Source organism: Schistocerca cancellata, chromosome 1, assembly GCF_023864275.1.
Source record: "Schistocerca cancellata isolate TAMUIC-IGC-003103 chromosome 1, iqSchCanc2.1, whole genome shotgun sequence".
NCBI classification, from domain to species: domain Eukaryota; kingdom Metazoa; phylum Arthropoda; class Insecta; order Orthoptera; family Acrididae; genus Schistocerca; species Schistocerca cancellata.
This window is the reverse complement of record NC_064626.1, coordinates 901,082,740-901,109,096: the sequence shown is the minus strand read 5'-3', so window position 1 is coordinate 901,109,096 and position 26,357 is coordinate 901,082,740. Positions and strand designations below refer to the sequence as shown.

The following is a 26,357-nucleotide window of genomic DNA, read 5'->3' as shown; positions in this document are numbered from 1 at the left end:
AGTAACATGGGATGTAATGGAGAGGGAAAAGCTATAACAGGACAGAAACCAATGGAGGCATATCATCCACAAAATTCCTACCCAGCCCACTGGAAGGAAATCCTGATAGTGATGCTCATTTTCATCACTTATGTATAGTATTAACATATTTCTGTCCTACACAGGGAAAAGAACTTCGTTAATAAATTAGCCTATCTTACCTTTGGATGTAATAACAAGAAATTCAATCAGCAGTCCTTTAGAAATTGTTACAGTTGGCAAGTCACTAAATATTTAAAATGTTCTGCAAAAATATAATTTAAGTCAGTTTGAAAATACATGAACAGATAACTTGACAAAGTATACAAAAGGCCTTATATTTTGCACTGAAAAGCTGTGTCATGTTGCTTCTTTTATTGCACTACACTTTTTCTTCCACAAACCGGTAACATGCATGATGAAAGATTTTGGGTCGATCCAAATGAAGTGGTCCAATAAAAATTAAGTTGGGTGCTTGACCATTTTTAAATATTTCAATTTTTTTTATATATGATTACCCTATAATTGAGAAGTTCAAAACAGTTTTTTAAAAAATTTTACCTTTCACCTTTACTGAATGGCGGCCATTTTCGCTTGAAAGCGCGCGACGATGTTTCAGTGTAGTGATGTTACCAAAAACATGAATATCTCTGCACTGGGTTAAGTTACAACACTGCAATTGACATGATTGTTTTTAGAGAAGTGTCCTCTACAACACTGTCTATTACACAAAATACCCTAAATTCAAAAATAAGCAGTCAAAATAACCTCCAAAGTTTTGTATCCAAATTTTCAAAAATCCACTTTATAGGCCCAAAAATAACAAACAAGGAGTGATTGATGTGTGGCTATTTTTCCCTGTAGTTAGATATCATACACTACTAACCTCCTGTAGAGCCAAGAACACTTACAAATGTTTCCTCACTTTTTTGTGAATTTTTGAAACTTGGAATTTTTCATTTTTTGTAAAGTTTAGGTGGGACTGAACATAAAAATATGATTTTTGCACAGTTTGTACAACTATATGATAGCAACGTACTGTAAAAATTTCAACATTGATATTTTACTGTGAACAAAGATATCACTTTTTTAAAATGAGGAGATAATTCACATTATTCAACAGAGATAATTCACATTACTCTACAACTGATCTTATGGCTGTTGTCTATTCATGTGTGATATTGGCGGGATATAATCAATTATTATTGAAGTAAGGTACTGAATTATATACAAAAAGTGGAAACGTCACTGAAATTAACATCCTTTGAGATGCGACTGGTCATACACCTGGTGGTGAATGTTAAGAACACTTATTTCTTCAGACAGCTTCTGTGATATAGAATAAGATCTCCCAGTTGCTGTGGTAAGTTCAAGCACTGAAAGTTTCCTTAAAACATTTTTCATTGGTATTCAAACTCTATCACTAGTAGATTTCTTGAATGATGTTCTTTGGCCAGCAGGGTGGTAAAAATGCACAACAACAACATTGTTTTCCAAACTTATTCTTTCAACCTGTGCAAGCTACCACTGTCCATCATACACACATGCCACCATGTCATTCAACATTAAAGACAGAGATGTAATTTTACTGACACAATGTTCCCCATAAATTTCAGTTTCTCATGTTACATAGCATCGAACTAAGTTTCCTGCAATGCCAAGGAGTTTGTGTAAATGCCTTGTTCCTTTTATTGCTATACAGTTTTCAAATCTGGTTTGAAGTGTTGTTTTCATATGCAGAGCCACTTCTTTCTTGATCAGAAAATAGGTAATGCCTTTAATATTATCCTTGCAAGAGGTATGCATGTCCTGTGCTGTGAGAATTTGATCTGTGGTTGGTCTTTTAGGCTGGCTTCACTTACTTCACATTTTGTTGTACCTCCTAATCCATCACATCCATTTTTACCATGGCATGATGCAAAAGAGTGAAATTCAGCCTCCAACCCAAAGTCACTTTGTGGTTGCACAGATTTGAAAAATTCTTTTTGTTCTTATACTGACTACAACTACCATTTGAAAAGTATATCAGCTTCTCAACCTGGAAATTTTCTTTTTGTAATTTATTACACACTTTTGAAACACATATACAGCCAAAATGTTGTGCTCCAAATTGAAGAACTGCAAACTTCATCTTTCTCATTTTTAAAGGACAGGATAAATGGATGCACTGCTGCGTGAACACCGACCCAGTGGAATCACAAATGTAAAATTTTCTGCAAAATCAGCTAGCACTACGCATTCAATTTCATGAAGTTGTGCTTTTTTGTCCTTCAAAAACTTACTTTGGATTTTAGAAACAAAGTGGTGACTTTTGAGTTTTTGTAAGTTATCATTAAATATTCCAAGTACTCTTCCTGAGATTTAACCACTGTTATCATTTCTGCCCTGTCAGTTGTGACCCACTGTTTGAAGGTAATAATGTCTGGCATTTTATCATCATATTCATGAAACAATTCAATAATGGTTTCGTTACCAGGGCATTTATTACCCAACTCATCATGCAGTCATAACTGTTAGTGTCACAGACCATTAAATCTAGTAACTCTTTGTAGTTAAGATCACTGAGTTTTGCACCCACAATCATCAGTTTGACATTTTGATAATATAAACAGACACGTCAGGAGTGTGTCCTTGAGGATCCAGCCAAAATACACCACTTATGGCGGAGGTCACAAAATTTTTAACTTCCAATTTTGCATTCAGAATTTTTGAAAGCTACATAACGTTCATTTAAATTTGACAGCACTAGTCGTTTCTGCTTTGTTACTTCAACTCCATTTATAACAACTCTTTTGCTATCTTTGCAACCTGGGCGTATTCTACTGTTTTCATCATCTTCAATCAACTGCTGGATCTTTTTAATTGTTTCTTCACCTATACCTACTCTTTCTTCTTTCCTAAAACTGGAAGAATTCCTTGCTCTTTCACTAATTTTTGCATTTGTTTAACCAAACAATGAGAAACGTTGAATTCATTAACTATTTTTTCTCTTGACCATGAGTCAGGGAGCAAACTTAAAATGTTAACTTTTTCCTCTTTAGATGTCACTGAACATTTAATTTTTTAAATTATCTATTAAGCTCAAATATTGTCCGATGATGCTGGTGGTAGGTTTTCTTATTCTTTAGAAATAATGTTGGTATCTCTACTATTAAAGCATGGTTCCAAGTCTTTTCTAATTTTGGCTGAAATTTATTGTACTTTATTTTCAATAGCTGCTTTTCTTTTTCTGCTACTTAATTTTATTATTTTTGAAGCATGGGATACAGCTAACTTAGAACAAGCAAAATCCAATATGCTAACAGCTTCCTCATTAGGAATATAAACGTCATTAACAAGGTTACATGATTCTGGTTCTGGATTCACAACAAATATTTTTGAGTAATAATTTGGGCACAGGGAATTTCCAGGAATCACATTACGTTTCACTTGGGAAGCTGTTTCACTCTCACACAACAAGGACAAATGTTCAAGTTTTATTTCCCTCAAACCTTTAGTGATAGGCTTTTTATGAACTTTAAGTGGATCACAGCACTTTCTTCCAAAAACGTGGTTGTACTTCAGAATATATTTCTTCTCATGATGTTACACACCAATGTTACAGAAGAACTCACTCGAAATTTAAACAAAGTTTGTCTAACTCCATCAAAGTCATTGACATTTTTCAATTTGTCTGAAACTGAACTGTAAACTGTTGTGACACACTTTACTTGCTATCTGTCCAACAGAGCACTGTTCATCCATGTTATTGCATTCCTGTCAATCTCTCAAAATTAATTACAAATTACACACAGAACAAAGCAAGTAACACATTCTGCACTCTCGATGAAGCATGTGCATCCACTCTAACAGAGGTTTCAGAACAGAGTGACTACAACAATGCCACAGCCAGCAATAATGTACTTCTTTATTGAAAATAAACTTGAACGTAAATGGGCATTTTTATTACCATAGAACAAAAGCAAAAGCTCCTATTGTTCAATATCGCATTATTAAAAATAAATAAACTAAATGAATATTGGGTGATAGTGTTAACTAAATATATGTCACAATTAAATTTTATTACAATGAAACAATAAACCATTTAAATAGGCAACAGCCATAAGATCAGTTGTAGAGTAATGTGAATTATTTCCCCATTTTCAAAAATTCATATCTTTGTTAACAGTCAGATATCAATGTTGAAATTTTTACAGTATGTTGCTATCATATAGGTGTACAAACTGTGCAAAAATCATATTCAGTCCCACCTGAGATATCTAACCGCAAACTTAACAAAAAATGAAAATTTTCATATTTCAAAAATTCATAAAAAATTAAGGAAACATTTATAAGTGTTATTGCTGTATACAAGGCTAGTAGTGTATGACATCTAACTGTAGGAAAAAAATAGACCCTCATAAACCACTCCTGGTTTGTTATTTTTGGGCCTAAAAAGTGGATTTTTGAAAATTTGGATACCAAACTTTGGATGCCATTTTGACTGGTTATTTTTGAATTTAGGGTATTTTGTGTAATAGACAATGTTGTCGAGGACACTTTTCTAAAAACAATCATGTCAATTGCAATGTTGTAACTTAACGCAGTGAAGAGAGATTCAAATTTTCTCGAATGTCTCCAGACTGAAAAATTGTCGCATGCCTATAAATAAAAATGGCTGCCATCCAGTAGAAGTGCAAGATAAATTATTTTAAAAAATTGTTTTGAACTTCTCAAATATAGGGCAATCACAAATAAAAAAATTAAAATATTTAAAAATGGTCAAGCTACCATCACTGGATGACTCATACGCATTGACCCTTTTGTTGACATTTATAGTTGCTATCTGGTATAGAAATAACTACACGGAATTTGAATATGAACTGTATTACAAAAGGAGGGAGATGACATGTGACAGAGAGAGAGAGAGAGAGAGAGAGAGAGAGAGAGAGAGTAAATCAAAAGAGCAGCTGTATAATGATAGTACTTAACATCTCATCAATTTCAGTCTCAAGGCACTACAGCTGGAGCACTTATTCAGATTGGACGCATGTGGACCTTTTTTATAGAATCATACTAGAATTCACCACACTTACTTAAGGTAATCATGGAAAGCCTAAATGAGGACAGGCAGATACATTTGAACTTTGTTTCTCTCAAATACATGCTCATATGCTCCTCCCATTCCTTGGCTATGACCAATATACACAACTAGTTTCCTGAATCTGTTGCGGTCCTGTTCATCCATGAGCTAGGGCAGTGGCTAACACTATTACAGTACAGAACTTTTTACTGTGGATCCTAAGGCCAAGTGAGTTACAAGAAGCCTGCAAATATCTTGAAACTAAAGCTCAACAGCAGAAAGCTCCCAAAGTCTTAAACATTTTGGTGCCTCACTGTATCTCTCATAAATTCATTTGTTTAGCAGTGATGAATAATTCCCATAGAAGAGACAGAATACAATAAGTAAAACTATCAGTTCCAGTAAGAAAGTACTTTTTGTTAAGTACTGGCAGTCTCCAGTAAGTGTACACTGACAAGGTGGATGGCTACAAAATTTGTCATAGAATAGACAGTATATCAAGTAACATAGTAGACAAAAGTATCACTATGCTGCATTTGCTTATAGCATACCCTTTGGGGTGTGGTTTGATTTTCATTTTATGGAACATGAGGCAGGTGCTGTTTTACGTTACAGTGTTGATTACACACAATGTGAAGGGCATGAAAGGTATTACACAAATAAGGTGTTCCTCATACATTAATTTTTTTAACAGCATCTAAGGCAGAAACACCATGAGATGATAGGAAGGAAAATGACTGATTCCTTCAAAGTGGGGCAGAGACAGAGAGTAGTCTGGCACTACAGTTACAAGAAACAACAAAACAAAAACAGGTAAGGGGTCAAAGGAACAGAAAAACTGCAGGTAAAACTCAAATACTTTCTGATTTCTATAAATCTGGAAGTTCCATATTTTACATTACTGACACAGCTAGCAGTTTTGATCTTTCGCAAAAACGATGAATTCTTACTGTTATGTTTCATTGCTGACCATATTTACATAGTCAGTGACACTGCTTTTACTATGAGCAGTCATATGGCATAAATGTTCCGTTGTCTAGCAATCCCTCCGCACAAACACATCTCTCTCCTATCCAAATTGTTGAATGGACACTTTGTGATACAAAACTGTCACTACTCAAGTCACGACTTCACGAAGGAGGACTAACAGTGTCAAACAAAAATTAAGCCTCTTGTTGCAATTACTATCACTGTAGTCATAATTCATTTTTGTATTAATGATGAATTTTGGCAAAGCTGGAGAGCAGCATGTGTCACTTTTACATATCTCAAACACAATGGCTCTGTCTCCTTTTCCTGTTTCCCTACAACTATACATAATTATCACCTTCCCATGTGGTGTAAATAACATAACAGATTATATATTACAGTAACTCAATGTCAAAATTGTAAAGTTATTTGGAATAACTGGTATAACATGCTTAGTAAAGCTGTTGCTGTGGTTCACAATAAAGCTGAGCCACAAGACAGCAAGCAAGACATTTGAGTGGGGGAAATTAGCAAATTTTTCTGGGTGTAGATTCTCCCAACATTTTAAAAATCGAGCTGTCACCAAATGGAGAAAATTAATATCTGGGCCTCAATTTGCAGTGGTCTTGCTCTGGGTCTACCAATGGAAAATGACACTGCTCTACAACCAGAAAAAAAATTTAACTCACTCTAGTCACAGAAACCTGAGCACTCACAATGGTGAGGCTCTGTTTTTGATGATATGTGTAAGAGAGGGTATAATAAATGAATATGGCTACAATGACAAACGAATTAATGACATAAGTGTGTTGGTGGGGTAGACATGGGGAATGAGGGTACTGCCAGGTGTGACTTTATATTTGTGAAGCTTTTTACTGTTGACATAAACTTTTGCCTAGAATACTAAATAAATGTAGAAACAATTTTGTCTGGATAGTGTAGGGAGACAAAGCGATCAATAACAAAGATGTCAGGTATAGATGGCATCAACAATGAGGAGGAGTTTCTCTTATGGGAAAGCTGCAGGAACGTATTTTACAAATCAGGTAACAACTGGAGATCTTTAATACACACACATCAAAAAAAGTTTTGCATCACCCCGATTCCCAGAACTCCTGAAGATAGAGGTTGACTGTGGATATTGTATCACAGGCACAGTCCCTTTGATTGTTCAGAGATGTCAATAAAACCGCCAAAAGATGTAAACAACCATGCATGAGCAGCACCTCTTAGACATAAGGGGCCCGACAGCCAATCAGTTCCAGTCACTCCACCAGGGAGGAGGTACACGGCTCATGTTGTCTGTAGTTTAATCATACCTAGATGGTCAATAATGCGGTTCGATTGTGTCCACATTGTTACTTTGTGCTAGGAAGGGCTCTCAACAAGGGAAGTGTCCAGACGTCTCAGAGTAAACCAAAGCGATGTTGTTCAGATATGAAGGAGGTACAGACAGACAGGAACTCGACTAGAGTGGCCAGCATGTTCTCCAAACATGAACCCTATTGAACATGCCTGGGATGGACTGAAAAGGCCTGTTTATGGATGATGTGATCCACCAACTGCTCTGAGGGATCTATGCCAAATTGCCTTTGAGGAGTGGGACAATCTGGACCAACAGTGCCTTGATGAACTTGTAGATAGTATGCCATGACAAATACAGGTATGCATCAATGAAAGAGGACGTGCTACTGGGTATTAGAGGTACTGGTGTGTACAGCAATCTGGACCACCACTTCTGAAGGTCTTGCTGTACAGTGGTACAAACGCAATGTGTGGTTTACATGAGCAATAAAAAGGGCGGAAATGATGTTTATGTTGATCTCTATTCCAATTTTCTGTACAGGTTCCGGAACTCTCGAAACAGAGGTTATGCAAAACTTTTTTTGATGTGTGTATTACTGATAGTTAAAGCCAACATTCTGTAGATGCTGATGAACTGACAGCAACAAAAGAACTAGAATGCGAGAAGTTTTAACTTGTGTAAGAAGTGTTAGGAGAGGCCATGGGTTTTCAAAATCTTTTCCAAATCAATCTCAGTAGTGGAGATGTGTCCACAATACCAGATTTTTTATAACAAAGTGTCCAGTTATAATGTAAATCATAAATCACATTTTTTCATTAGTTAAACTGAAAATAGTGTCCCCTGTTTTTTAACAGTATGATTTAAAAATCAGATATGAGTGTTCAGTGAGATTGGCTACGGTGAGCTGTGAGTCCATATTACAATTTGGTAGTGGTTAAGATAGACGTGTTTTTGAAATAATCGACAAAAGATGGTGCAGTGCAGCACACAGAAGAAGACACTTCTGGTGTGGTGGAATGGAAGATTTGTGTGTGATGAGACAGAGAGAGAGAGAGAGAGAGAGAGAGAGAGAGAGAGAGAGAGAGAGAATGAATTTATGGCTGGCTCAGAAATATTCGACATTTCCTAAATGAATTTGCCAGATTATATAACTGTATGATACATGCCGTACACAGAATGCACATGAAAATCATAGCCAGACAGATTAGCCTCAATGTCAGAAGACTTAAGTTATAACTGTTCTAGCCTTACTGGCTTACAGCTAAGGCTGATCTTCAGCAATGCAGGTGATGATCAGTGACATACCACTACTGTCACTTAATTTGGAGAGAAATGGAATGCTGTATACACTTATAAACACTAGTAAATCTTAGAATTAAGCATAAACATTCATAACAAAGATATGTAATAAGACCACATAGTCTGGAACAGGTGGCTATTTCAAATCACAAGGACCAAAAACTGGAATCCTCACGACGAGGATGAAAAATAAGCACTAATTAGACAATAATCACACATATTTCAGTTTAACTGTATGTATGTTTGTTTATGTTTACAGGCATGACTGGAACAGCAAATACTAGTGGTAACTCATAAGGACAAAAGTGAAATAAAAGGATGTTTGCATACTTTTGTGGAAAAATTTATATTTGTAATGTGAGCTGACTAAATCTTGCAAATACTAGAAAATTACTGCAAACAAAAAGGCACAGAGTTATGCCCACACTGCTATCTAATACATATTTGTCAATTGAGAAACAAGTTATTCACAAACAGTTTTATGTATTATCTAAAGTAAAAAGGTCATATTTTAAAACTAAATTACCTTTAGTCATGAAAATTCGCCTTGTACCCAGTAATGCCTTGCCAGAAGTGTTGTTTGTGCTAGTCAGAAGAGATGTGAGAGTACTCTTTCCACTGGTAAGTTGAGTATTTGGTGAAGATGGAATGGCTACTTTGGTTACAACTTTTAGTGAGCCATCAGCTTGCACTGCAAATTAGAGAAACAAAGAACATCAAGCATTTCATGAATCCCATATTAGCTCCGGAGAGTTGCTTCCTGCATTCCAAATCAAATGTAGAAACATAGATTAATGTTAATTAGGGACCCCACTGTTTGAATATTATTTGCTTTATTTTATCACTGGAGAGAAGCTGGAGAAGAAGGCAATCATAGACAAGACTGCTCATCTTTCCTGTAATTTCACCTACTTTAACATCCTTAATACTACTAGTGTGATATACATCAGCAGGAATACCTGTAGATAATTAAAGTTTTACATATCCTGTCTTCCTGTCTTCCTCTCACTCTACTTACATATCTTGTCTTCCTTTCACTCTACATTTGGCTTTATAGTCCTTATATTCATACACTAATGTTTTGTTTATGAAGAATTCTCAGGTGAACAACTGGACTATTGTGACAAGTGTACAGACAACACATGGCAGTCTTATCACTCGATCAACACATCAATGGCCTATACTTCTCACTGAAAGACTCAAGTAACACCACACAGGCACTTCCTTTGGTGACTCAGGAGTCCAATGTGAGAGTCTACTTGGCACCCACAGGTGGGCAAGTGCAAACCACACCAGAGACGTTCGTTAGAGGCACCAGTCTACTCACTCATTTTGCAGCTAAGTTTCTGCCAGGCTTGATGAGTTTTCAACATCTGCTGTGGTCTTCAGCAAGCTTCTCCCATTTGTCACAGTCAGTATTAAATGCGTTCATATTGCACTTGACGCAATCTTTAAAGCGTTACGCAGGTGTTCCAGCTGGTCTCATGGCATGTTCTATCCCACTAAGTTGTGCATCTCAGGGAATATGGGTATGGTCCCAACAATGTCTTAGCCACCTTCAGAGTGGTGGTGACACTCTGTAGTTTCGCAGCATTCAGGACCATTTGTCACATGGTCCCTCCATGTTATGCCTAGAATGTTTTGTAATGCACCACAGATGAAAGGTGTTGAGCTTGTTTTGTTTGGCATATGGTGTCCAGGTCTCAGTAACATAAAGAGGACGCTCACAGAATGCACGCTTGATAGATGAACATTTTTGTGGTCAGTGTACAGTATTTGTTGTCCCATACTCTTGTGCAGAGCTTACCAAAAGTGTTCACTACTTTGCCAATTCTTGCATTTATTTTGTCATCTAGAGAAAGACCTGACTCTAGCTAACCAGGATAGCAGAATTTGTTGACTACCCTCAAGAAGGGTCCACCTTTTCATATGGCAGGTGTCTCAGTGTGTCCTTGTGACATAATGTGCGTAAGCCTTTGAAAATCCTCTTGACTGTCTGCCATGAAAGCTGCATCGTCAGAAAATAAAAGTTTACTTACAAATAAGTCCTCATGATAGCACTTGGCTCTGAGTAACAAGATGTTGTTAAGTTTCTCGACAGCCCTGGAACACAGATATGTAACGGGAGAGCTTTGGAGGACACCCTGTCTTCACTAATAAAGTACACAGTCCCTGCTGACTGTGTCAAATGCCTTGTTTAGGTCGATGAAAGCAATGGACTATGGTGTCTTTGGCTTGTGGCGTTTCCCTGAATTTGTCAGAGTGCGAAGATCATAACAAGTAGTAGACCAGTGATCTCAAAACCAACATTGAGATTCAGGTTACATAAGCTCCACAAGCTTGTCCAGTATGCCCAGCACCAAACAGGTGAATGCTACTCTGATGATAGTCAGCAGTGAAATTCCACGGTAACAACTGCAATCCCCATGATTGCCTTTGCCTTTGTATAGAGTGGTAATGTTGGCATCTTGCATATCCTGCTGCACAGCACCAGACTAAAATTTCAATACGGGGTTATAGAGCACTGGTAGAAGTGGAGTCAGTTTGATAAATTCTGAGTGGTTGTTGCCTTTGCCATGGCATTTCTCGCATTTGAGGTGCACAACAGCTCACTGAAGTTGCTCCTTCGTAGGCTCCTCGCCCAGCTCATGGCAAAGTGACAAATGGGAAATTTCTGCTATTGCTATTGCGCTGATGTTCACCACATGTGAGCGGAAGTCAGCATGTCTTCCACCCTTCATTGCAAACTGTTGATTACAATCTTTGATGACTGTGCCATTGATCTCCTCAAGTGATTCAGTCTTCTTAGGAGCAGGCCCAATGGCTTTCTTGATACCCAAATACACTCCGCCGATGTTTCCAGCATTGGCACATTCATGTATGCTGGTGCAATGTTTCTCCCAATATGTGTTAATACAGTGTCCTGAACGACTGCCTTTGCTTTGCTTAGAACCCTGCAGGTAGCGTTGGGAAGGTTTAAGTGCCAGTTGATAGTTGCCTGACACTTAGAATCAAGGAGCAGTTTCATGACATCAATATTCTCATGGAGCCAATCCTGGGATTTTGCTTTCAAAGTACCAAATGTAGTGCTGGCCATAAACAATAAGAAGTAACTTGATTTTCAGCCAGTCTTCAACAATGGGTGCATTTGTTCTCAGGTATCAATTTCTTTCCAAACTCTATCACAAAATATTTCTACTCTCCCAGAGTCCTTAATTTTGCACAGTTTAGATCTTTGTTTTGCTAGGTGTCTTAGCAGAGGAATGAAGCTAACTTTTGCAACTGCTATTATATAACCAGTGCCACAATTAGCAATAGGAAAGAGTATGCATGGAGAAAATGGTGGACATCTTTCCTCTTACTTAAAATAAGATCAAGTCAACACCAATGTTTGGAGTGAGGGTACATATAGGAGACCTCATGCCTTGTCTTGCCTTTAAAATAAGTGTTAGTGATGCACAGTTGGTATTTGGCACAACATTCAAGCAGCCATAAACTGTTCTCATTCATCTTCCCTACCCCATGTGTGCCTAGACAGTCTGGTCAAACAGCAGAATCACGTGTGATGTGGGCACATAAGTTGCCTAGAACGCATATCTGAAGGATGCACTCCCTGCAACACTTCACTGAGATGTTCCTAAGACTGATGCTTTAGGTCTGCACTCAAGGTCAACATTGGTGCATGTACAGCTATCAGTGATATTGGTCTGCTCATAGTTGACAAAAGCAAAAGTCATAATGCCTTCTGAGATCCCAATCGGTCTATCAGTGGTGTATAATAGATCATTGCCCAATGGCAAAGTCAAACATCATGTTGTCTGTGTCTGGCAACAAACATCCTTTCCTTTCCAGAAAAATGTGTAATTTCCCTCCTGAACTGAACCCTCATCTGGTAGTCTGGTTTCCTGCAAGGCTTCTACAGCAACAGTAAGCCTGGCTAATTCCAAGTCAATCACGGCTGTTTTGTGAGATCTTGAGAGTTTCCAAAGGTGTCTGAAATGCCTTTCTTCATAGTACAGATGTTCCATGTTCCACAACATAGTGAGGTAGGTTTACACTTCTTTTTAGTCCCGGTACGTGTCAACATTATGGTTGGTTGGTTGGTTGGCTGGTTTAAAAGAGGGGGGAAGGGACCAAATTATGAGGTCATCGGTCCCTTGTTCGTAATAAAACAATGCCACAAGTGTGGGAATAAAACAGATGAGACATATAACACAAAACGGAAGGAAAGGAAAAACCACAAGAACGAAGGAAAGGCAACGAACACTAAAAGGAACAAAGGAGGACAAGAAAACAGAGAGATGCTAGAAACAGAAGAGAGTAAAACAAGAAAGCAGAATACAGTGGCTGGCTGACCACAAGAATAAAAAGGAGAAGCCAGCCACTCTGCAACACATTAAAACCTTCACCCTAAAAGCACTAGGGTGGAGGACACAGAGGGGAAAAAAGGACATGCGCTAAAACTTAGAGCAAATGATAAAACCCACCCTCATGAATAAAACGAAAAACTAAATCAGCCAATGAGGCATTGTCGGATAAAATGAGTGGCAACGAGTCCGGTAACCCAAGATTTTGTCGCTGGGCAGTCAAAGTGGGACAGTGCTAGAGAATATGGGCCACTGTCAACAACACTGAGGCGGGTCTTCATGGTGCAAGAGGTAACGGTGGGTCACCCAAGCATGGCCAACATGCAGCTGGGAGAGGACGATTGATTCCCTGCGAGAGGCCCGCATGGAAGACTTCCACACATTCATAGTCTCCTTAATGACACGCAGTTTGTTGTGTGTACTATTATACCATTCCGTCTCCCAATGCCGAAAAATCCTACAGCATAGGTCAGAACGCAGGTAAGGTTCAGAGATGCCCATCTCCAGAAGCAGTTTCCACGCAGCCTGTTTGGCCAGTCTGTCAACAAGTTCGTTGTCCAGGATGCTAATGTGTCCTGGGGTCCAAACAAACACCACTGAACGACGGGACCGGTCCAGGGCATAGATGGACTCCTGGATGGACACCACCAACAGATGGCAAAGATAGCAATAGTCGATAGCTTGAACGCTGCTCAAGGAGTCAGTACACAGAAGAAACGATTCCTTGGGGCATGAACAGATATACTGAAGTGCACGAGATATGGCCACCAGCTCTGCAGTGAATACACTGCAGCCATCGGGCAAGGAATGCTGTTCAATACGGCCTCTCTGGACAAAGGCGAAGCCAACATTACCATCGGCCATTGAGCCGTTGGTGTAAACCACTTTAGAGCCCCGGAACATTTCAAGAATCGAGAGGAAGTGACAGCGGAGAGCCGCAGACGGCCACGTGAAAGGTCCAGGCGAAGTTTCGGCATACAGCTACACCACAGAGGAGTACGTGAATTGACCTTGAGCAGAGGTGGTGAAGGGAAGGACTCCAGTTCAGACAGAAGTAATCGCATGCAAACCGCAATCGTTAGCCCTGACCTGGGCGGCCTATGCGAGAGGTGAACTGCTGTGGCTGGGAAAGGAAGATGGTAATTAGGATCAAGAGCTATGAATGCATGCAACATAACTGGCAAGCAGTAGTGCACGTTTGATCTTCAATGGAGGGACTCCAGCCTACACAAATACACTTGTCACAGGACTCGTCCTTAAAGCTCCTGTCCCTAGTCAAACTCCGCAATGGTGCAATGGATCGAGCAAACGGAATGCTGAGGTTGCCGCTGAGCCATAAATCACACTCCCATAGTTAAGGCGGGGCTGAGCAAGGGCTCTGTAGAGCTGCAGCAGCATGGAGTGATCTCCACCCCAGTTGGTGTTGCTCAGGGAGTGGAGGGCACTGAGGTGCTGCCAACATTTCCATTTAACCTGATGAAAACGAGGAAGCCAAGTCAAATGAGCATCGAAAACCAGACCTAAGAATCGGTATATCTTCATTACAGTGAGTGGATCATCATTAAGGTAAAGTGCTGGTTCTGGATGAATGGTACGATGCCGACAGAAATGCATGACACACATTCATGGCCGAAAACTGGAAGCCGTGGGCTAGAGCCCATGACTGCACCTTGTGGATGGCTCCCTGTAGGCGACGCTCAACAACACAAGAACTGGAGCAGCAGTATGAAATGCAGAAGTCTTCTGCATAAAGAGAAGGTGAGACAGAGGGCTCAACAACTGCTGCTGGACCGTTAATGGCCACAAAAAGAGAGAGGCACTCAATACAGAGCCCTGTGGGACTCCATTCTCCTGGATATGGATGGAACTATGGGAGGTACCAACTTGGATACGGAAAGTACAGAGCAACAGGATAAAAATCGGGAGCAGGCCCCAGAGACCCGACTCATACAATGTGGTCAGGATACGATGTCGCCAGGTCATGTTGTATGCTTTACATAAGTAAAAAAAGATGGCAACCAGGTGTTGGTGTCAGAAAAGGCTGTTTGGATGGTAGACTCGAGGGACACAAGATTATTGGTGGTAGAGTGACCCTCTTGGAAGCCGCCCTGACATGGAGCCAGTAGACCACGTGACCCCAGGCCCCAACCCAACCGCCATCACACCAAATGTTCCAGCAGCTTACAAAGAATGTTGGTGAGGCTGATGGGCTGATAGCTACCCACATCAAGTGGGTTTTTACCGGGTTTGAGCACCGGAATGATGGTGCTCTCCCGCCACTGCAATGGAAAGACACCATCGCACCAGAGCCGGATGAAGATGACGAGGATGTGTCGCTTGTAGCCAGATCAGAGATGTTTAATCATCTGGCTGCAGATCCGATCAGGCCCAGGAGCTGTGTTGGGGCAATGTGCAGGGGCACTGAGGAGCTCCCACTCTGCAAATGGGGTATTATAGGATTTACTGTGGCGTGTAGTGAATGAGAGGACTTTCCCTTCCAGCCGCTGTCTGAGAGTGCGAAAGGATGGGGGATAATTCTCCAATGCAGGGGCTCGAACAAAGTGCTCGGCAATCACGTTTGTGCCGGTAGATAACATACCATGCATGGTAACACCAGAAACGCCTGCTGGGGTCTGGTACCCGAAAAGACATTTGATCGTTGCCTAGACTTGGGAAGGTGACGTATGGCACCCAATGGTTGAGATGTATCTGTCCCAACACTCATGCTTCCATCATTTGACAACTTGGTGAATGCAGGCACAAAGCTGTTTAAAGACTATGAGGTGCTCTAGGGAAGAGTGCCACTTATGCTGCTGTAGAGCTCACCGACGCTCCTTAATTGCTTCAGTGACTTCTGGCGACCACCAACGGACTGCCCTACGCTGGGGGCATCCTAAAGAGCAAGGGTTCGCTTTTTATGCTAGAGAAAGGATTGTTGTAGTCACCTGCTCAACCATCACATCGATGTAACTGTGTGAGAGATTCAACGGTGACAGCAGAGTTGAAAGTTTCCCAGTTCGCTTTGTTTAAAGCCCATCTGAGCAGGTGTCCGTGCGCCTGATGCCAGGGCAGTGACAGGTAGATGGAGAAGTAGACACTACCACACAGGTCATCATGTGCTCTCCAGTGGATAGATGAGAGAAGTTGGATGGGTTGTTTGGGGAAGGAGACCAGACATTGAGGTCATCGGTCTCATCGGATTAGGGAAGGATGGGGAAGGAAGTCGTCTGTGCCCTTTCAAAGCAACAATCCCGGAATTTGTCTGGAGTGATTTAGGGAAATCACTGAAATCCTAAACCAGGATGGCCGGACGTGGGATTGAACTGTAGTCCTCCCGAATGCGAGTCCAGTGTCAAACCACCGCGCCACCTCGCTCAGTGACATAAGAAAAGTCCTGGGCTGAAAATTGATAAATCAATGGCCGAGTAACTACCATGAGCCACACTGAAACGTGTGGCAGCCCCAGTATTTAAGAGGCAGAGGTCGAACTGAGACAGTAAAGTAACTTCCTGGCAGATTAAAACTGTGTGCCGGACTGAAACTCGAACTCGGGGCAAGTTCTCTACCAACTGAGCTACCCAAGCATGACTCATGCCCTGTCCTCACAGCTTTACTTCCACCAGTATGGCGTATGAGACAGTAAAGTTTCAACATCTCTGCCTCAGCCAGTAAGTACAGTGGCACCCCACAAGGGGTTATGGGCATAACAGCCTCTGGCACCTGCACGTTATGTCCATTTGTATGGGCTGGTAACCGGTAAATTACCACTAGCCATGTCCATTCCACGTGACAGATGATAGGCGGATAGAGGGTCTTCTCTGAACACGCTCCATCTTGGACACGTTTTACATGCCAATGACCTTGCCCGCTACTCATGCCACCCTCTCAGCCTTGCTGACTCGTTCTCCAGGAACCACAACACACGGCATATGGAGTCAGGCTGGCTGCAAGCAGTTGCCGCTCATTTCAAGTTGTAATCTACTCATGTCTCAAGGAAATGCCAATTGTGGGATATGCTTTGGAGTTGTCTTACCATTATAAGAATTTTATATCGTTGTTGATGTAGCGGGCAGAGAATTGAACTGAACAATATAGCCAATTAAAATGAAATAACTGTACTATCTCTGCTTTTTTAATTCCTCACTACTGCCAATTTTCAAAATATAACAATCCATTCAGGTAAACAGCTTCTGTAAATTGGAACATACATGGACAAAGGGGGAGAAGTAAATCATTAGGTTTCACAATTTACTAAATAAATACAATAAATGATTTAACGGCTGTACCTAAAACATCAATAAAGATATGTTAATTAAACAAACCAATTTATGTTGAACGAAAGGGATGGAAAATCCCATGCCTAGATTTATATATACTCACAAATTTTGAATACATTTTCTACAAGACTGTCTACCAGTACAGGATTGTGGAAGAATAGAAGTGCTTCAACAGCGAGAACAAGAACAAGGAAAAACATAATTTATCTCCTAAACAGAAAGTACACTTCAAATAAATCAGACTTGCCTTGTTGCGTAGTGGGTACAACTTTCAAAACCTGTCCACTTGGAACCTTTAGTGTCTCCAAAGCGCGTTTTTGTTGATGAGCAGCTCTCTGCATGCGCAACTGTTGTTCCATTTTTTCCTTTATTTCTTCTGGTGTCGATTTTCCACTAACCATTTCCAATTTTGCATTTCCTCCTGCTGCTACACCATCTGTCTTCGCAGCTAATGAGCCCGAACGACTCCTAGTAACAACCTGTGCATTAGTCTTCTCCAACCTGATGTAAGCGGGATCAAAAAGAAATTGGGAAAATGTTAGTAAATCACACAAGCATGCATTTAACATAAAACATATCATATAAAGCATTATTATTAAATCAGTGTGTTGAATGATCTCAAATTACGTCACATAATTAATGTGGGGCAATAAAATGTGAATAACAAAACATTATTTCTTCTGCACTACTGAAAACTGAAAGTACAAGTCCACCTTCTTCAATTTCCATAATTTGTGGCATTACATTGTTCTGAGGTGAAACAAAACATTCATTTATGTAATCATGGTGTATATGGGAACAGGAGGCAGGGAGGAATTCCCAGATTTTTCTGGCTCTCCCAGTTAAAAATGCATCCCCCCCCCCAACATGAAAATAGACTCCTTCCAAGGTGAAAAACACACTTTTTCCATGACAAGCAACAGTGTACTTTCCCTTGGAGTTGTAAAAACATCAATCCTTTGAATGGTAAAGGTTTCATACACCAACAAGAACTTCCCGGCACTTTGGAAAACGAAACTCAGCAAGGGGGGGAAAAAAAAGAAAAGGAAACGCAGTTTGGAAAGATCTTTGATGTGCAGCAACATGTACGCTGCATATTTTCATATTACGATATGCTGCATACTTCGTATTAGTATAAATTCGAATTCTACCAAACACAGCACATCAGTTTCCGAAGCATTGAAACAGAGATTGCAATGCACTGTTGTAAGCCAATCACAGCAGATATTCAGAGCATAGGACTCGTGATGTAGTCAGCCAATAGCAACATCACTGTTAAGTAGTGTGAACGCACAAATAGGAAAAGTTAATGGTTTATATTAATGTACATAATGTAGCTAAAAGAAAAGCTAAGCTTTCACATATAATACTGGTCTTGAAGATTAATAAGTTACAAGAAAAGTTAAGCTTTCACATATAACGTTGATCTTTTTAGTGTGTGTTACACTTTAAGATATATCACACAATTGTGCCAATAAAATTTTAAACAATGACATTAATGCCAGGTCTTCTGGGCTCAAAATTATTCTAAGTGGCTGGTCCTGGAAGTTTTAAGTTTTACATAAGAGTCAAAGGCTCTGTGATACAGGAAATTCATTGTACATTCTCACACGTAACATAGTTCATCTAGCATAAAATAAAATTTCTGAAAATAACGCTTTTCGAAGAACCATTCGCAATATTATCCCACAACCTCTTAGACATGAGTTCATTTCAGAGAGCACCAGAAAACAGGTGTTAGTACATGTGGGCAGCTACAATGACATAGGAAGCCCGTATGTTCGTACACATATAGCATCAAGAGATCTTACATGACACCATAAAAGAAATAGAACATCACAGGATACTCCAACAGCATAGGAATTTTGTAAACCGGCTTAAAGGACACATTCATATGTCAAGATTCACAATGAAGTAGGCCCCAACTTGACATTAAGCTTTTCAGTGTGCTTTTCAGGAAATAAATGTTCTTGGAGTACCATGACTGTATTGTCTCATGTTTGATTCTTTACTGTGACATAATGCCACATGTGCCAGAAGATGAAAATGTGCACTTGAAATTCAGTGAAGAGTTGAAACTAGTCAATATTGTGAATGAAGCAGTTTGTATCTGGTGAAAAGATTAATAAACGCCATGTTTATTTAGCAAACCGACAAAAATAACTTCACAGTAGAGCAAGACGAGTAATGCTTGCTGCCACAACCATGAAATACGATCAAATCAGAAAACAAACTAATAACAGCCTTCTGTAATTATGTGAATGTATTTTAAATCAGTTGATAGCTTACAGCCACAGAAATATGTTTTGTTTTCATTTGACGTGTGAACTGAAACTGAAGAGGAAGTAGGACATCAGGAAACAGCAGAATCACTAAACCCAACATGGGTCACTACCCCCCTCCCCACTAAAACCCAGACTGTCGATGAGCCTACTGGCAAATGCTCAAAACGAACTTAATTAAACAGCTGTGACATCATGCTCATCTGAAGCAGTTTGTTGTTATGAGTATTCCATAAACTTCATCCTATAGCCTTTGAGACATTTTGCTGTCTGTCAGTTATTAACAGTCAAAATTACAAAAATTTAACTGAACACTATAACAATGAAAAATTCCCAGAATTCTAGAAAACTCCCGGGTTTTTCCTGTTTTCTCCCGGATAAAAAAAATTCCCGGGTTTTTCCCAGTTGTCCTGGATCATATACACCCTGATAATCCTAATACATGCTATGCAATATAACACAAATGCCAATTTATCACATGCTCAGCTTCTTCTTTACATAACATTAAAGCTCGGATCTGACAAATGTAAGATTAAGGTTGTGCATGATTCTCACCTTAGTGTTGTGCAATGATGTTCTAACAAACTATTTGTCTCATTACACATTATTGGCCATTGTGCGAACTTTCAGTTAGACACAGGTGCATCAGTCACTTTACTTAATCGTGCCACATACCTACATACTAACAGTTAGGCTCACAACGCTTTCTAAATCTAGCAAGCACCTCACTGCTTACAATGAACTGGAAATTCCGTTGCTTGGACAGTGTAGTTTGCCTGACACTTACAAATCTCACATCAGGACAGTGAATTTTACTGTGTTGAAATCAAGAGACAATGAGAAAATTTTTGGTTTGGATTCCCTTTGATCTCTTTGGTCTTAGCATCCAAGACAATGTTCTTTCCATATCAGCTTTTTATCTGAAAGCCAATGTAGCTAGCTTACTTAAAGAATTTCCTGAACTATTTTCAGAAGGCATGGGAAAAGCTAATAACTTTGTAGCGCACATTACAATGAAAGACGATGCACAACCTAAGTTTTTCCAGACCTGTGCTGTTTCAGTTGCTTTATGAGACAAAGTAACCAGTGAATTGAAAGAATTGCAAGATAATGGTGTCATTGCTCCCATTCAAGCTAGTCAATGGGCCAGTCCACTAGTTTTGTTGCCTAAGCCTTCTAGTCACATTCATTTATGTGTTCAAGTCTACAGTCAACCTATAGACAGTAATTAACACTTATCCGTTACCTTGCCCTGAGGAACTCACGGACAAGCTTGGTGCAGGACATTACTTTCGTAAGATAGATTTGCGTGATGCTTACTTGTAAATTCCTTTGAATCAAGAATCAGAGAAAGTGTTTGTTGTAAATACACACTTAGGGCTGTTCAAGTATTTGCATTTGCTCTTCAGCAGTGCTTCTGCAAACGCAATTTTTCAATGTTACTTGGAACAGCTGACTGCAAAAGTGTCACTTTGTACAAAATATCTTGACGACATTGTCATCTCAGGTCGTACACCAGAGAAACACATTGCCAATTTGCGTACTCTTTTTCGAGTGTTGTCAGAAGCAGGACCCAAGTGTCATCTTCGAAAAGTGTGACCTTTTTCAAACTGAGCTACATACTTAGGCCATGTGATAAACAGTTAATGTGTGCTCAGTCCATACCGAATGCCACTCAGATCACGGCTTCATTGCATCGTTAAAAATGTACCCTTTATGTGGACTAAAGGGTGTCAAAACACATTTCAGCAACTCAAAAACATCTTGCTTAGTGACAGATGTTTAGTGCATTTTGATCCTGCCAAGACAGTAATTTTACAGTCGACGCTTCTTCTTATGGAATCAGTGCTGTGCTGTCGCACAGAAGTGGCGCACAAAACAGACCTACTGATTTGCCTCAAAGTTGCTCACTCAAACTCGGTGCAATTATTTGCAAACAGAAAAAGACGCTCTTGTTATGGTGTATGGTGCAACAAAATTCCATCGCTATTTGTATTGTTGTAAGTTCTATTTAGTGACAGATCACAAGCCTTTGCAGTCCTTGTTTCATCTGTCAAAGCCTACAAGCACAGCTCAAAAATTGCAATGCTGGGCTTTGTTGCTTTCGCATTATCAGTATGAACTTGTGTACAGACCTCCGGTAAAGCATGGCAATGCAGAAACCTTTTTTCGCCTCCCAATTGGCCCAGACTCTGATTCTGATGCATCTGTCGCATCTTGCTGCCGAATTGATGGGAAGGACTCTGAATTGCTGGAATATTTTCCTCTGAACTACAGAAAAATTGCGCAGAACACGGAAGCAGACCCAAATCTCAAGATTTTGTTGAATTATATTCGCAGGTCTTGGCCTCCTTCATTGACCAGTATCCAGAACTCAGTTGTATATCGATCTTTTGAACATCAGCATAGCCTTTCAATTGAACAAGGGTGTGATTCTAGTTCAAAACGACAATGGACAATCCTGTGTGCTTATTCCCAAAATGTGGCAAAAGGATGTGTTGCGGTTGAACCACCAAGGACAATGGCGAATTGTTCTGACTAAACAGTTAGCGCGCTGGCACTGTACTTGGCAGAGCATGGACACCCACATTGCACAGATGATGTCACAGTGTCGCGCATGCGCAGAGATCCAATCCACTCCACCACACACAATCACAGCTTGGCCTAAGATTCAATCGCCATGGCAATGAGTGCACAGAGACTTTGCAGGACCATTTTGAAACACTTGTTGGCTCAAGGTGGTAAACTCTTCCAGCAAGTTCCCATTTGTGATGCCTATGAACTCTACCACATCACGCAGTACCATTCAAGCAATGTCCTCAATATACCGTATTTACTCGAATCTAAGCCGCACTCGAATCTAAGCCGCACCTGAAAAATGAGACTCAAAATCAAGGAAAAGAAAAATTCACAAACCTAAGCCGCATCTGAAATTTGAGACTCGAAATTCAAGGAGAGACAAAAGTTTTAGGCTGCATCTCCAAATCGAAACAAAGTTGGTCCATTGTAATAGAAGACACAATTTAGGTCGAATGAATGACGATACATCTACAGTAGTTTGGTTCGAGTCGTAACCTTAGCAGTTAAGCTTTACAAGGTAGCCATTGCTATGCGTCAGGCACTCCGTCCGTATTTACACGGGTACCCTTCCTTTTTCACGTGCTTCGTCTGGTTTGAATTGATTGCTTATTTTTCTTTGATCTGAAAAGTGCCGTTTTCTTTGTTATAGGTGTTTACGTCACTCTAAGCTGAAAATGCATTACTGTACTGTGTCATGCATTGTTTGTCGCATTCTGATAGTGCGTGTTTACGGCCTGTCGCCGCTCGCGGCATGGCTTGCTTTAGTGCGCACTACCGCCGCTTGCAATTAAAAAAATAAAAGAGAGAGGAATCGTCTCATTAGCGAAACAATGACAAGATACTGCTATTTGTTGTTACTTACACTGCTGCTTTCTTTGATAATGATCAACAAGAACCAAATAATATACTGCGTATGATAGAAGATGTTCTGAACGAGATTTTAGCTAAATTTTTTCTCCGTTTGAAAATCTTTGCAGGCGCCTCTTTAGTACATTACATTCTGCACAGAAATTAGAGTCATCTTAGATTTAAAGATCTAGTCAATTGCTGTGCTTAAAACACGAAACAACACATGGCAAAATGTTTATATTCGTATTATTCTTATGGTGAAGAGAATACTGCATGTGATTCACAATTCATAGAAGTTCCTATTAGCAACCATCTCTTCTCACAGTAGGAAAAAACTCAAAATGTAGAGTTGGCCATATTGACAAACATCCCAAACAGTCTTGCCACTTGGATTTTCGTAGTACATTGAAATGCTGCTACATTCGAAGATGAACAATACGGAATTTGTATTTACTTCGTTGGATAATGTATGAAAGTGCAGTGGTCAAAACTCGGGGCGGAGAAAAAAAAGCTCGTCTTCCACCTTTTTTAAAAAATTTATTTACTGATGCACAGGATTTGGTGCCAGTATTTATCTTTGTGCCTACAAAGCATGCCTGTGTAGCACTACATATATTCGACGGCAGAAGTTAGTTGTGGCGGCACCCACCAACATTTTTCAGAACTTCCGCTTACTTTGCACTCGATTCTAAGCCACAGGCGGTTTTTTGGATTACAAAAATCGGAAAAAAAGTGCGGCTTAGATTCGAGTAAATATGGTATGCATCGGAGGATTGCCACATGGACTACAGTTTGCTTCACATGCCTATGAACAGTTTTGTGAGCGCAATGGCATTCGTCATCTAACAAGTGCTCCATTTCACCTGCAGTCCAACAGAGAAGCAGATCACTTAGTACATACTTTCAAACAACAGATGGCCAAGCTTTGCACCACCCACACATGGGAACAGGCATTGCAATTCTTTCACGCACAAGACAGACCATCACTGGCGGAACTTCTGTATGGCCGCAGCCATCGGACATTAGTACACTTGCTACACCCATCGCGGCATCCAGCGCTGCCAATGGTCCGCTAGTATCGCTTTGCGCTATGTGATCTACTTCCTTTCAGTGTTTAAGGCAATCATGGGCACTGGGAAAGAGGTGTAATCCAGAAATGCATTGCCTCATATACACTATGTGATCAAAAGTATCTGGACGCCCCCAAAACATATGTTTTTCATATTAGGTGCATTGTGTAGTCAGTAGACATCGTGAGAGAGCAGATGGGGCACTCCGTGGAACTCACGGACCTCGAACGTGGTCAGGTGATTGGGTGTCACTTGTATCATATGTCTATATGCGAGATTTCCACACTCCTAAACATCCCTAGGCCCACTTTTCTGATGTGATATGAAGTGGAAAAGTGAAGGGTCACGCACAGCTCAAAAGCGTACAGGCTGACCTCGTCTTTTGACTGAGAGACCACCAATAGTTGAAGAGAGTCATAATGAGTAATAGGCTCACATCTATCCAGACCATCACACAGGAATTCCAAACTGCATCAGGATCCACTATAAGTATTATGACAGTCAGGTGGGCAGTGAGAAAACTTGGATTTCATGGTCGAGCGGCTGCTCATAAACCACACATCATACGGGTAAATACCAAACAATGCCTCGCTTGGTGTAAGGAGCATAAACATTGGACGATTGAACAGTGGAAAAAATGTATGTGGAGTGACGAATCACAGTACACAATATGGCGATCCGATTGCAAGGTATGGGCATGACGAATGCCCTGTGAACGTCATCTGCCAGTGTGTGTAGTGCCAATTGTAAAATTCAGAGGCAATGGTGTTGTGTGTGATCCTATTTTTCATGGAGGTGGCTCGCACCCCTTGTTGTTTTGCGTGGCGCTATCACAGGACAGGCCTACACTGATGTTTTAAGCACCCTCTTGCTTCCCACTGTTGAAGGGCATTTTGGGGATGGTGATTGCATCTTTCAACATGATCAAGCACCTGTTCATAAAGCACAGCCTGTGGCGGAGTGGTTACACGACAATAACATCCCTGTAATCGACTGGCCTGCACAGAGTCCTTACCTGAATCCTACAGAACACCTTTGGGATGTGCTGGAATGCCGACTTCGTGACAGGCCTCACTGACTGACATCGATACCTCTCCTCAGTGCAGCACTCTGTGAAGAATGGGCTGCCATTCCCCAAGAAACCTTCCAGCACCTGACTGAATGAATGCCTGCAAGAGTGGAAGCTGTCATCAAGCCTAAGGGTGGGCCAACACCATATTGAATTCCAGCATTACCGATGGAGGGCACTATGAAGTATACGTCATTTTCAGCCAGGTGTCCGTGTACTTTTGATTACATAGCGTATTTACTTAATTGCAGGTCGTGATGGTTTGTTTGCAGCACCACCACTAGAACCAAATTCGTGCATGTCAGTTTCCCCGTGATCCTGCTGCTTTTCTTCCCCCACATTCATGGCTTCACAGGATCATGTGGCCTTCACAGCTGCCCACTGGTGCCACCACAGCGCCCCAGGAGCAGATGAACCACACACTCTCACCCCCGCCATCCCTGCTTGTTGACCCCATGGTACTAGACCCGCCGTCACCATCATCGCCCCAGCACATGTGCTAAGGCCTGTACGTGTGGCCTGAAAGCAATTTTCAGGAGGATATCTTGTTGCCTCACAAGCAAGATGGTGGGGTAGAGTCGGGCGTCTGCTGTCCTCCACAGTCACAGCTCCCAGTGCATCACGATGTCAAGCATCCTGCCTCCCTCCCCGATGTCGTTCACAGCCTCACTACACGACAATGGTGCGGCATTTCGGGGGGAGGAATGTACTGGCATACATTGGCGCCAGGACACCATGTGGCAGAGAGGTTAAGGGAGTATTGATAGAGGTCAATAACAAGACTCGCTGGAAACACGCAGCCAACACCCTCATAGCCGCAAGTATTTAGGATTGCTGCCACGAACCGGAGGGTAGCATGGAGACAGGCAGCACATAGCAATCTTATAACAGACTTCTAATTCAACAGCATTGAGGCTACGTGGGCTATCCAGAAGAGAGCTTGTATCACAGCACTTGGCAACTTAAGTTCAGTAGCTCTTTGTTTATGAATAAAGAACCCAGTTAATAATTGCATACTGTTTGTGTTATAGAACGAGGATACCGGTTATTGACCAACATCCTCTCCTCGTTTTCCATGGTACAGCTCTACAGAGACAATGAGAGAGCATCCGCCGCTCGTGGTCTCGCGGTAGCGTTCTCGCTTCCCGAGCACGGGGTCCCGGGTTCGATTCCCGGCGGGGTCAGGGATTTTCACCTGCCTCGAGATGA

At 40.8% G+C, this 26,357-nt stretch overlaps 1 protein-coding gene across 1 annotated transcript in view; it reads right to left on the bottom strand.

Moving 5' to 3' along the window:
- LOC126190882 (nucleosome-remodeling factor subunit NURF301) overlaps positions 1 to 26,357 on the bottom strand; it is a 289,288-nt gene that overhangs the window by 87,374 nt on the left and 175,557 nt on the right. Inside the window, exons 22-23 of the mRNA XM_049931491.1 lie at positions 17,546 to 17,799; positions 9,181 to 9,345 (exon numbers count right to left, since the gene is read on the bottom strand). Of these exons, the coding sequence (XP_049787448.1) occupies positions 9,181 to 9,345; positions 17,546 to 17,799 (419 nt within the window). The remainder of the gene's footprint in view (positions 1 to 9,180; positions 9,346 to 17,545; positions 17,800 to 26,357) is intronic.